General features: G+C 41.8%; 1 protein-coding gene across 2 annotated transcripts in view; it reads left to right on the plus strand.

Moving 5' to 3' along the window:
* Window positions 1-13,192, plus strand: part of efcc1 (EF-hand and coiled-coil domain containing 1) — a 28,669-nt gene extending 15,477 nt beyond the window's left edge. The window contains exons 3-9 of one of the 2 annotated variants that reach the window (XM_047346483.1): window positions 3,113-3,261; window positions 4,072-4,207; window positions 5,318-5,474; window positions 7,594-7,752; window positions 11,413-11,598; window positions 12,363-12,432; window positions 12,586-13,192. In XM_047346483.1, coding sequence (XP_047202439.1) covers window positions 3,113-3,261; window positions 4,072-4,207; window positions 5,318-5,474; window positions 7,594-7,752; window positions 11,413-11,598; window positions 12,363-12,432; window positions 12,586-12,719 — 991 coding nt within the window. In that variant the 3' untranslated portion in view covers window positions 12,720-13,192. The remainder of the gene's footprint in view (window positions 1-3,112; window positions 3,262-4,071; window positions 4,208-5,317; window positions 5,475-7,593; window positions 7,753-11,412; window positions 11,599-12,362; window positions 12,433-12,585) is intronic. The other variant, XM_047346484.1, reaches the window with a different exon arrangement.
* The last annotated feature ends 179 nt before the right edge of the window (window positions 13,193-13,371 follow it).

Below are 13,371 nucleotides of genomic sequence, written 5' to 3' on the forward strand. Positions count from 1 at the left end.
CACAGCCTACCTGTGTATTGTTGCTGACCATATCCATCCCTTTATGACCACAGTGTACCCATCTTCTGATGGTTACTTCCAGCAGGATAACACGCCATGTCATAAAGCATGAATCATCTCAGACTGGTTTCTTGAACATGACAATGAGTTCACTGGACTCAAATGGCCTCCACAGTCACCAGATCTCAATCCAATAGAGCATCTTTGGGATGTGGTGGAACAGGAAATTCGCATCATGGATGCATCTGTGTGATGCTATCATGTCAATATGGACCAAACTCTCTGAGGAATGTTTCCAGTACCTTGTTGAATCTATGCCATGAAGGATTAAGGCAGTTCTGAAGCCAAAAGGGGGTCCAACCCGGTACTAGCAAGGTGTACCTAATAAAGTGGCCGGTGAGTGTAGAGTTTATGTTTACTCAGATTATCTTTGTCTGACATTAACATTTGTTTGATGATCTGAAGCAAAAACAGAAGCAATCTGTGGAACGGCAAACACTATTTCATGGTACTGTATCATATACAATCACATCAGGAACATTCTAATGTTTTATGAAGTGTGTTTTAGGAGGTGCAGCAGTGGAGAACTGTAGGTGCTGCGGATGCATAAAGCTCACAGCCAAACAAGGAGACGAAAAGTGATTAGTGAGCAGTATTAGAGAACCAGCATTAAAGATGTGATGTTTTCTCTAAGAACCTTGACTGGAAGTATAGAGAAGGTCAGGAAGCTGCACTGTCTTTATGGATCTAAAGAAACAGTATTGCATGGACCAAGAGGAACAATGCTGCTCTACCAGAGATTCAGGAGGGGTTGAGACAAATTGAATGTCAGGGTAGTCCAGAAGGGTTAGGTTCTAAAACAACATCCCAAGCTTTAAACATCTGACAGAGCTCTGTTCAATCCATAATCTGAAGAATAAAAATATATAAAAACAGTCATTTTAGAAAAACAGCCAGAAGAAGTTGTGTTTGCAATTTGCCACTAGTCCTGTAGACGATACAGCAAAGATTTGGATGTAGGTGCTCTGATCAGATAAAACCAAATCTGGTTTTTAGCCTGCCATGAAATCTTATGCAAACTGACATTGCACATCACCCTGAGCAGAACCTTTTCAGAGTGAAACATGGTAGTGGCAGCATTATGCTGTGTGGATGTTTGTGTTCAGCAAGAACAAGGATGCAAGTCAGAGTGGGAAGATGGAAGGAGCTAAATTCAGGACAATCCTGGAAGGGAACCCGTTAAAAGATTTAAAAAGCTTGAGGCTGGGGTGGAGGCTCAGGTATTGCACTGCTTTTTATTGGTCCATCACATAAAATCACAATATAATACATAAAAATATGTGTGTTTGTATTGTAGCCAAATGTGAAGAAATTTAAGCAGTATAAATACTTTTGGATGACTCTGTATATGAAGCAGGCAGGGAGAAGTAGAGGAAGGGTTAGGGTAGGTCAGAAAACTGCCAGCCAGTTTTCTGTGTGTGTCTACCACACACCACCACATTTTGTTCAGCATTCAGGGGATTTGACTACTTTCAAGTGTGTTTGCGCTTCCAGCTGAACTCTGAGTGTCCAAAAAATCCACCAAAACCCTTCAGAAGGCTCCATCTCTCTCTAAAGGTTTTCAAGAGCAAAACACAGTTTTCATGTGACGTTTAAAATATCATTTTATTATCAGCGGTGCTTGAGAAACAAGGTCTTGGAAGTGCAGCTTTGTTCTGACCAACATCAATTAAAGAGCGAATCAGTCACACCAGAGCCTGCATGTGAAGCAGCCTTGTTCTAGAATGTGAGCGTCTCCAGAGCAACCAGGAAGCCTTGTGTTTGTCTGACTATAGCTGCTGGCCCTCCTCCCCCACTGTGACTTAAACACAACTCTGTCTGATTGCCTGCAAGCCCAACACACTTACTGCTGCACAAAGAAAACTAAAGTAAAATGTTGCCTTACAGAATTGTCTGCCTCGCACCAACAGGATGTAAGCATGAGTGCTCCATGATTTTAGAGGCAGGCTGCTGAAGATCTGTTGATTTTCTCCATTTTAGTTTTTCTGCTGCAAGATATCGTCATCTGGAAACACTTATGCACTGATTTATGAAAGCCCCCTATCGGATTTCTCCCTCAACAAAAAGGGCAGCCAAAAAAGAAAGTTTAGAAAATTCAAAGGTTTCTAGAAGCACTGATCCACCCTAACTGCATCCTCAGGCTTTTCTTTTAGAAGGAAAGGTATTACTCTGATCATGAAATCAGGAACATGGTAAATGTACATGAAGACAACTGGATCTGGATCTGGACCTGAGCAGATAGAGGTGTGTTTTCTAAAGTTTGCTGCCACTTAAAATGCTGCACACTAGCAACACTGTTCTACCACTGACCCACTTTACTGTAAAAATGTCTCAAACATCCAGAGTCTGGCTCCAATTACCCCTCCCAGATCTGGCATTCAGCATCACACGGCTCTATAAAATGATCACGGCAGCTGCAGATGTGCAGTATTACACACTTCTTTTGGTTATGTGACATGTTCTCTTTCATGTTTGCGATTGGTTGGAACTGAACTGCTCACAGGTGTGTACATGTGAAGTGCAGTTTCAGTGCAGCATTTGCACAGATGACAGACCTGCTAAGAACGTAGAGATAGGTAGTTATCATATCCACATGATTCAAACTTTACAAACTCTTGGATATTTTGATATTAACTATTTTCTTCAACTTTTTAATGAAACAGTCAGGTAATATCCATATTCATAATAATAGTGTGCTGCTCAGCAGACCATTATACTTTTTAATGATTTAATGTAGCTGCTGTACTTTATTTGATAAGGCTGTGTAAGGTTTAGACTTACGGCAGTGTTTGTTAAATTGGCCTCTAACTACATACTATGGCAGCCTATAGAGTCATATTGAATAAATGAGAATATTAGTCAACAGGTAATTTACTTCAGTACCCCAATTCACTAACTGAAAAACATATATATATATATTATATTATATATAGATTAATTCCACCCATACTGATGTTTCCAAGCCTTTATTTTTGTTAATTTTGATGATTTTCTGCTGACAGCCAATGAAAACATTTGAATATTACATCAAACCAAACCTGATCTCTTTCAGGTCTGAGGTGTCCAAATTCCAACTTCCAAGCAGCACCAGGGCAGAGCAGCAGCCTTGTGTCAGCAGGGGGCAGGGCCAGAGATGCTGCCAGGACCTCCATCATGATCGCTGCTCCCCAACAGGCCGAGCTGTGACCACCCCCGACAAGAGTGAGGCATCTCTGTCTTAAACATGCATCTAATGAAGACTCTGTTTGGGCTATGTGAAACTAAGCATCTGACTTTTACACAAATACGTACAGCACCTTGCAAATGTATTGAGACCCTTTGAACGTTTCCACGTTTTTTTGTGTTTTTAATTAGGATTTCATTTGATAGAACACCACAAAGGTAGTTCACAGTTGTAGTTTGGTCTGGACTTTGACTAGGACATTCAACACATACATCTGCTTTGATCTAAACCATCCCATTGTAGTTCTGGCCGTTTAGGGTGGTTGTCCTGCTGGAAGGTGAACCTCCACCTCTGTCTCAGGTCTTCTGGAGCCCCTAACAGGGTTTTTTTCCAGGATTGTTCTGGATTTAGCTCCATCCATCTTCCCATCAGCTCTCACCAGCTTCTCTGTTACCACATTTTAACCCCACTGAGAAACGGTGCTCAGTGGATCAACTGAAACCAACAAACTGTAATGGGACTGGAATGGGTCACCAACAATCAGGAACTGGTCCAGAAGTCAGAGAGAATTACAGAAGTTAGAAGGAACATGCTTTAATTATTGACTCTTTATATAAACATTGTGTCCTTACAAATGAAAGCTGATAAAATGATAAAATGTTTCTAATGAGTCATTAGATTTCCCACAGAAACATTTCAAGACAGAACTAAAAACGTGTCACTGCAAAAATATGAAATCATGACTATAGAACTTCTAGTCCTTCAGTTAAACCTAAAACACACAGGACTCCACAAGCTCTTAGATAATTGTACTATATCAGTAACATCATGCTTGTGTTGTGTGCCAGTGGAGGAGCAGCTGTTCCGGTCAGTGGAGGGCCAGGCAGCCTCAGATGAAGAAGAGGACAGGAGGACCGAAGAGCAACAGAGGCAGATGGAGGAGGTGAAGAGGATCTTAACCAAACTGTCATGCTGTGGTCAAAGGTAATCTACATCGAAAATCATCTAAAACACTCAGTTACAGCGAGCCAGTGGAATATTGGGCTCGAGAACCCAGGAAAGAACCACTGGCAGTTTGTATAGCAGAGACACAGTCTGCACACAGGTACAATGTCATCATGTCAGACAGAACCTTGCCAGACCTCTCATTTTGTTATATTACAGTCACATGGGACAGACTAACACCAAGTAGAGTATAACTGAGAAGACGAAGGTAAATGACAATGTGGTGCATTTGTCATCCTCCTTTGAGTCAGTACCTTCTAGAAGTTGCAAGTATTTTGGGGCATGTTTCTTCCAGCTTCAGCATCTGTGAACATCAGTTTTCAATTGGATTTAGATCTGGACTTTGATTAGGCCATGCTAACACATGAATATGCTCTGATCTAAACCATCCCATTGTAGCTCCATCTGTATGTTTGGGTTGGTTGTCCTGCTTGAAGGTGAACCTCCACCTCAGTCTCAAGCATTTTAAATTTCTACAGCTCCTCCAGAGTCACCATGGGCCCTCTGGGCTGCTTCTTGAATTAATGATCTCCTCATCCAGCCATCAGTTTAGGTGGACCTCCATGTCTTGGTAGATCTGCAGTTGGTCCATCCTCTCCATGTTCAGATGATGGATCGAACAGAATATGATTTTCCATGCTTGGGATGTTGTTTTAGAACCTAACCTTGTTGTAAACTTCTCCAGAACTCTCTCCATGACCTGTCTGCTGTGTTCCTTTGTCTTCATGATGCTGTTTGTTCTCTAATGTTCTCTAAAGACCCTTTGAGGTCAGAAACAGAGCAGCTGCTTTAATACTCAGATTACATTACACATAGCTAGACTTTGGTTATTGATCAAATTCTTTCTGAAGGCAGGTGGGTTCCTGGATTTTATTTTGGAGTATCAGAGTAAGGGGGGATGCACCCCACACATTAATCATTTACTGTATTCCTTTCACTTCACAGTTCTGCTCTACTCTATGGTATTCTGTCACATAAATTTCAGTGAGGTTTGTGTTTGGAATGGGTGAGGGGGTATGAATACTTTTGCACTGTGGCTGCTACTAGAGCCTGACAGACATATCTGTGTTTGATTATGTTCTTAACCAGATGTGGTGACAAGGCAATGAAGAAGCTGACGTTTAATCTTGGCAGCTTGAGGAATGAAGAAAGTCACAGTGCTGTGGTGGAGCTCGTGGAGAGGGTCACCAGGCTGCACAAAGAGCTGGAGCTGAAGGAAAGCCAAGCAGAGATGAACATGGACCAGGTACAAACCACCAATATCCTCTGACCAAACCAGGATGGGCTTCTGCACATTGCTCATCTCTGCAGCTGAACCCAATAAGTGCAAACCTCCACTCGGACCACGTTCTGCCTTTCTTCACCGTTCTCCAGTCTTAAACTGGATTAGAGAGGACTGGTGAATGTTATGAAAATGTATTGTAAGCTTCAAAGGCCGAACCACAGCTAATGGTACGAGTCGGCAGCTGCCACCTCACCAAACCACTGTGTGTGTGTGTGTGTGTGTGTGTGTGTGTGTGTGTGCGTGCGTGTGTGGGTGGGTGTGTGTGTGCGTGCGTGCGTGTGTGTGGGTGCGTGCGTGCGTGCGTGCGTGTGTGGGTGTGTGTGTGCGTGTGGGTGTGTGTGTGTGTGTGTCCCAACCACAGAAACAAACACTCCCTCGTTTTGCCACACACATAGAGCTGGTGTGAATTAAAGTTGCCTTGGCTTAGGTACAACACAACAAGACAGGCAGGCAGAAGGTGAAAGGTGACGCGATGGGTTCCCTGAACATCTCAGTGATGAGAGGAAAAGTCTAACTTAAACAAAGGTCTGCCTGTGAGGCTCTGTTTAGCTGCAGGATGTGTGGGGTCAGACCTTTGTCCTTCAATAGGCCATGACGTGGAGGTGCACAGCAGGGATTTCTAACAGTTCTGGCAGGGACACCTCCAAACTGTGGACTGGAACTAACGGATGGCCAACAGTCAAACCTAAGCAGAAACCCATCAAGCAACCAAACTGTTTACCATCAACACACTCAGCAGTTCATCTGGACTCGCTCCCTGACCAGATGTTCTGCTGCTGGAGATCCCAGACACCAAAGGTGTAATAATGTAGGATTGACCGTAGGTCCCAACAGATGGAACCAGAGGACAGAAAATTACTCTTCTGTAATAAAGTGCTCAACAATCTCATCATTCAAGAAGCAATAGCATTTCTTTTTACAGAACCCTTTCAGAACCTTCAATGTTTGTATTGGTGATATGATTAACCAGCACAAGATATGAAGCAGAAACAATACAGCACATGGTTTTTAAAATTCTTTAAAAAGAAAACTCTGAAAGGTGTGGTGTACATTTGGATTCATCATCTGTTACGCTGATACCCCCAAATAAAATCCAGTGGAACCATCTCCCTTCAGAAATCACCTGATCAACAGAATCTAGTTATGACTGTAAACTGTTCTGTTTCTGGCCTTAGATGTTTGTTGGAGAACATTAGAGAACAAACAGCATCATGAGGACTGAGGAACACAGCAGACAGGTTAGGGAGGAAGTTGTGGAGCAGAGTAGCTTTGAAGCTGTGTGTAAATATGTCCTTTAAGCCTGGGGCTATTCATCTGAATGAATTTTGAATCCTTGATCTGTGTCAGGAGTAAACCTCTGTCGTAACCTTTGTGGGGGTATGTTAAATGTGTCACTGCTCTAAGACACCTAATTAAAATGGATGAATGTTCCCCTGAGCCTGTCACAAAGGCCTGCAAGAGCCTTCTAAAACCCCTACAATGATTGCCAGGTTTTTGAACAAAAGAAACGTCTAAAACATACAGGATGCCAGTCCTGCTGGACCGAAACAACACTCCTCTGACCTAAACTATTCTCGTGTCTTGTTGAGAGCAGTGATGGAAGAGTAGAACTAGAGATGGTAAGACAGATCCGGGCTATTGCAGTAGTTAGGGCGTTGACATGGTTTGCCATGAAGGACATGGAGCTGCATGTCAGGTAAAGGCACTGTGAAGATGAAAGCTTGTTTGGGGATGATGAAATCATTTTTCAAGATGATAATGCATCTTGCCATAGAGTAAAAACTATGAAAACATTCCATGAAGAAAGACACATAAGGTCAATCTCATGGCCTGCAAAAAGTCCATATCTCAATCCAATTGAAAATCTGTGGTGGAAGTTGAAGAAAATGGTCCATGACAAGGCTCCAACCTGCAAAGCTGATCTGGCAAAAGCAATCAGAGAATGTTGGAGCCAGTTTGATGAAGACTACTGTTCCCTAACCTGACAAGCAGAAGATAATAGATGGATGGATCTTAAAAAATAAGAACCTTTATGTTCAAATACATAGCACTGATGGTGTAAGCTTTGATCTTCTTCCAGATGAAGGACTCTCTGACGCAGGAGCTGCAGCAGAAGGCTGAGGAGACAGTGCTGCTTGATGTGGAGCTGCAGTCACTGGAAAGAGAGAGAGTCCATCTTTCACTGGTGGAGGAGAAGCTGGTGGATATCTTGCAGCTCCTGCAGCAGCTCGAAGACCTGGTTAGTGACAGTTTCTGGGTAATTGTTCTGCAATGCTGCATGTAAAATTTGCCTAAGCCCTTAGGCAAAGCTGCTGCTTGCCAGGGTTTTTTGTAGTCATATCCACCCATTTTAGGACAGTATCAATAGGAAAACACCTATTCATCTTGATAATATAATTCCAATCCTGGTTTCAGGCTGGCAAAATAGACTAAAAATTGTAGGGTTAGGGCAGTTTAGAGCAGTTCATGTCCTAAATAAATATATAAATAAATTATATCAAACATGTGGACCCTCATGTACAAAGATTTGGATTTTCCAACTTAAACTTTAAATCAAGAAAATGCATTAAAAAACTGCATAAAACAAAATCCAGATATATGAAAAAGTGCATATACATGGATCTAAGCACCTTCCTTGGTGCATCCCACACTCACAAGTTCCAGACTCCTCCCTTGACACGCCTTCTTTTTACATAGTACATGTATGTAAATTAGCCCTGCACATGCTATTCTCTGCTTTGTCGATCAGAAATAAAGAAGCATAAATAAAAACTAAAGTGTAAAACAGTGTTGCATATACATATGTATAAATTTCACCCAGTAACGTTGTGCACCACTAACAAGTACTGGTCCTTCTCAAAATATTAGCATATTGTGATAAAGTTAATTATTTTCCATAATGTCATGATGAAAATTTAACATTCATATATTTTAGATTCATTGCACACTAACTGAAATATTTCAGGTCTTTTATTGTCTTAATACGGATGATTTTGGCATACAGCTCATGAAAACCCAAAATTCCTATCTCACAAAATTAGCATATCATTAAAAGGGTCTCTAAATGAGCTATGAACCTAATCATCTGAATCAACGAGTTAACTCTAAACACCTGCAAAAGATTCCTGAGGCCTTTAAAACTCCCAGCCTGGTTCATCACTCAAAACCCCAATCATGGGTAAGACTGCCGACCTGACTGCTGTCCAGAAGGCCACTATTGACACCCTCAAGCAAGAGGGTAAGACACAGAAATAAATTTCTGAACGAATAGGCTGTTCCCAGAGTGCTGTATCAAGGCACCTCAGTGGGAAGTCTGTGGGAAGGAAAAAGTGTGGCAGAAAACGCTGCACAACGAGAAGAGGTGACCGGACCCTGAGGAAGATTGTGGAGAAGGGCCGATTCCAGACCTTGGGGGACCTGCGGAAGCAGTGGACTGAGTCTGGAGTAGAAACATCCAGAGCCACCGTGCACAGGCGTGTGCAGGAAATGGACTACAGGTGCCGCATTCCCCAGGTCAAGCCACTTTTGAACCAGAAACAGCGGCAGAAGCGCCTGACCTGGGCTACAGAGAAGCAGCACTGGACTGTTGCTCAGTGGTCCAAAGTACTTTTTTCGGATGAAAGCAAATTCTGCATGTCATTCGGAAATCAAGGTGCCAGAGTCTGGAGGAAGACTGGGGAGAAGGAAATGCCAAAATGCCAGAAGTCCAGTGTCAAGTACCCACAGTCAGTGATGGTCTGGGGTGCCGTGTCAGCTGCTGGTGTTGGTCCACTGTGTTTTATCAAGGGCAGGGTCAATGCAGCTAGCTATCAGGAGATTTTGGAGCACTTCATGCTTCCATCTGCTGAAAAGCTTTATGGAGATGAAGATTTCATTTTTCAGCACGACCTGGCACCTGCTCACAGTGCCAAAACCACAGGTAAATGGTTTACTGACCATGGTATCACTGTGCTCAATTGGCCTGCCAACTCTCCTGACCTGAACCCCATAGAGAATCTGTGGGATATTGTGAAGAGAACGTTGAGAGACTCAAGACCCAACACTCTGGATGAGCTAAAGGCTGCTATCGAAGCATCCTGGGCCTCCATAAGACCTCAGCAGTGCCACAGGCTGATTGCCTCCATGCCACGCCGCATTGAAGCAGTCATTTCTGCCAAATGATTCCCAACCAAGTATTGAGTGCATAACTGTACATGATTATTTGAAGGTTGACGTTTTTTGTATTAAAAACACTTTTCTTTTATTGGTTGGATGAAATATGCTAATTTTGTGAGATAGGAATTTTGGGTTTTCATGAGCTGTATGCCAAAATCATCTGTATTAAGACAATAAAAGACCTGAAATATTTCAGTTAGTGTGCAATGAATCTAAAATATATGAATGTTAAATTTTCATCATGACATTATGGAAAATAATGAACTTTATCACAATATGCTAATATTTTGAGAAGGACCTGTACAGCTTTAAAAAATGAGAATATCATTAAAAACCTTCAGACTCCTTTCAGAAAGTGAACTTCTTATATTATATAGATTCATTACACATAGAGGAAAATATTTCAAGCCTTTATTTCTCATAATTTAGATGATTATCTGAAAAGAGGACTGTGGATCACTGAGCAACTTTTTCCCCTCAGTTCAGGTAAGATGCTTCTGACTTTGTCTCTGGCTCAGGAGTGGCTTAACCTGAGGAATGTGACATTTGTAGCCCATGTGTAGGATTTGTCTGTGTCTAGTAGCTTTTGATGTGCTGACTCCAGCCTCAGTCCCCTCCTTGTGAAGCTCGCCCAAAGGGTGAATGGATTTTGCTTGACAATCCTCTCAAGGCTGCGGTTCTTCCTTTTCCTTGTGCACCTTTTCCTACCATACTTTTTCCTTCCACTCAACTTTCCATGAATAAGCTTGGATACAGCACACTGTAAAAATGAGTTTCCTTAGCAATGCCCTATAATCTGAGGTGATCCACAGTTGAGACTGTTTTGTTGAAGATGTTGAGGAGGAGTGTGGGGTTGTGTCTTTTGGAAGTCTACCCTAAACTTGACAGTCTTGAGCCGTGGATTCTTGGACCAGTGGACCAGCCGAACTACCTCCTGTCTGTACATAGTGTAATCCCATATGGACTGCATCATCTGCTGACCTGTTGTCCACTGTTGTTTAATCAGATGGTTCAGCATTAGTCGCTCGAAGGATTTCTTGGCCAAAGAAGAGGCCCTTAGTCATTTAAACCCAGGATGGTGCATTTTTTGGGACCGGGAAGAATGAGGAAACCTCAGACAGCTCCAGAGACTTGTTAAAGATCTTTGTGAAGATGGGAGCCAGTTGTTCAGCATAGCCTCTCAACCAGGAGGGGGACACACCCTCCTGCCTGCCTCCACAGTAGGCTCCTGATCTCTGAAGTTCCTCCTCACAGATCTTTAGTTCAGGCAGGGTGTCAGAGGGGAGGGGGGAGGTATAGATGAACGTTTTCACCATCCAGCTTAAACAATATGCTTTTGAAACATATATATCCTTGTGAAAACCTAAAGTTTTAGATATGTGTAAATTGTATTTGTTCCTGTAAATTTATATTTATGGCCTGGTGAAAGAAAGTAGCTGGGAATGAACCAATAACCTCCCCCACCTGTCCAAACTGAACCCCCTTGTCTTCATTTATCTTGAGCCAATAAAGCTGGATTAAGAACATGAGGTTGCACAAAATTATTCATGCCACTAAAATAGTATATTCAATCTGATTTATACCCTTCTCAATATTCAATGTAAAAATCTTTAACGGCATTACAATAATCAAACCCTTCTTCTAATTACTGGGTAACTTGCTGCATGTTTCCACTGGGCTTTAAAATATTTATCTTTTTTTTAGTTTTATTGGGCACTGGTGGCCTTTTTTTCTTTCAACGTAGGCAGACGGGAAGTGGGGTGGAGAGAGGGGGAAGGACGTGCAGCACAGGTCTGGAGGGTTGAGACTTGAACCCGGGACATCTACGTCGAGGACTGAGACCTCTGTATGTGAGTTGCGTGTTCTACCGCTACGCCACGCACTGCGCCCTAGATGGTTTATCTTCAGTGATCAACTCCAAGTCTCTGAGGTTTGGAAGGCCTCCTTACCATTGTCCTAAACTTTAGCTCCTTCTCTTTCAATTCCAAGTCAGGACTCTGACTGGCTGCTCCAAAATACCCATATGACTTCTAGTTAGATGACAGGTGGTCAAATTAAAATGACTTTAATCCTAAATCTGCCGGGGGTATGAATACATTTAGGCCTAACTGTAGCCCAGATAACATAAGCCACTGAAACTACACATTTTATTAAAAAGGAGGGTTTTATTAGACTTACAGGATCATACAGGATTATTGATTACTCAATAGTAATAGTAGACAGCTTTATAAATAGTAATGCGTTGCAGCTCTGAAAGAAAGCAATGGATATACAGTGGAGAAAATAATTATTTCAACTTTTGACAAATATATACGTTTTCTCACAAAGGAATGAACAGTCCCTAATAGTGCAAGGGCTAGCAGGTACTCAAATAATTTCTCTCCAACAATCCAATCACAAAGTGAGGCTGATGAGGCTAAAAGTGAATAATGTTGGGCTTGTTCAGTGACAAAAGTAACCTAAATGTCAAAACTGCTGCTTTTTCTCTTTAGGTTGTCATTATTTTTTCTGCTCTTTCCCAACATTTCTGATTAGGCTTGTATCTTGTAATCCTAATTGTGTGGGAATGAGAAACTCCATACTACTTGTTGCACATGTGCGAGAGTTTGTGTGGTTTGAAGACTCTGATGTTCTTTCAGTGCAGCCTTTTAATGACATAACATCCAGCTGAGAATAGTTGTTTTCTCCTTTCAGAACGTCTCCCGAAGGTCTCTAGGGAAAATGTTGCTCAGCAGTTTGGAGTCAGGCAGCAACCCACAACATGGTTAGTGGAGCATGCACAGCCAATAAAATATTGTATTAATTCTGTCAAATGAGACAGTAAACTTTAACTGTTACCCAGTACACAGGATTAAATTAAGTTCTATTGGTTGGTTTGTAACTTGACTCTGTCTCTGTTCACATTTACTCTCTACAGGCAAAGCACACATCCTGGAGGTGCTTAACGCCCTTTACCATGAACTGGCTGCATGTGAGATTCTATCTTCTGATGGACCTCTGCAGAAAACACAGAGTCAGCAGTCGCTCCACGACATCATCTTCTACTGCTGAAAAAGACTGCCACCCTCTGGGCCCAATGTGCTAAAGCAAGGAGACCAGAAAGTAGTCAAATGTTAAGCTGATTGATGTGTGTATCGCAAGCCTTTATACCTAGATATCCTAGAGATGGAAAACACAATTTCATAAAGATCTTGGATGGCACTACAAAATATTCATACCTATGTAATTGTGGCAGTACTGGAATGTCTCTACTAGCTTTGAACATCTACAGACTAACATTTTTGCCCATGTAGCTTGAGCTCAGTGAGATTAGACGGAGAGCGTCTGGGAGGATCAATTTTAAATCGCCACTGATTCTCAGTTGGATTTATGTTTTTGTAGCCTCTAGCAGGTTTTCTTCCAGGATTGTCAAATATTCTGTATCTAAATTTGTTCATGTGTTCATTTATCTTTGGCAAAAAATGTCAACTTACTTGGAACACAAATCTAAAGCAAAACTGTTAATAAAGTTCATTTGAATTTTCTGATTGAAAACAATTTGCTTTGCTAAATGTGCAACTTAATTTGTTTCTGATTATTTTCCCATTTATTTTAGATTTTGCAGAGTGATCAGATGCATATTTAGAAAGACAGTTAACTTAAATAACTTATATTGTTACAAAAATTTTATTTTAAATGTGCTGTTTCACAAAACGATCAGCTA

The sequence above is a fragment of the Girardinichthys multiradiatus genome, chromosome 20 (genome assembly GCF_021462225.1).
Source record: "Girardinichthys multiradiatus isolate DD_20200921_A chromosome 20, DD_fGirMul_XY1, whole genome shotgun sequence".
Classification (NCBI taxonomy): Eukaryota; Metazoa; Chordata; class Actinopteri; order Cyprinodontiformes; family Goodeidae; genus Girardinichthys; species Girardinichthys multiradiatus.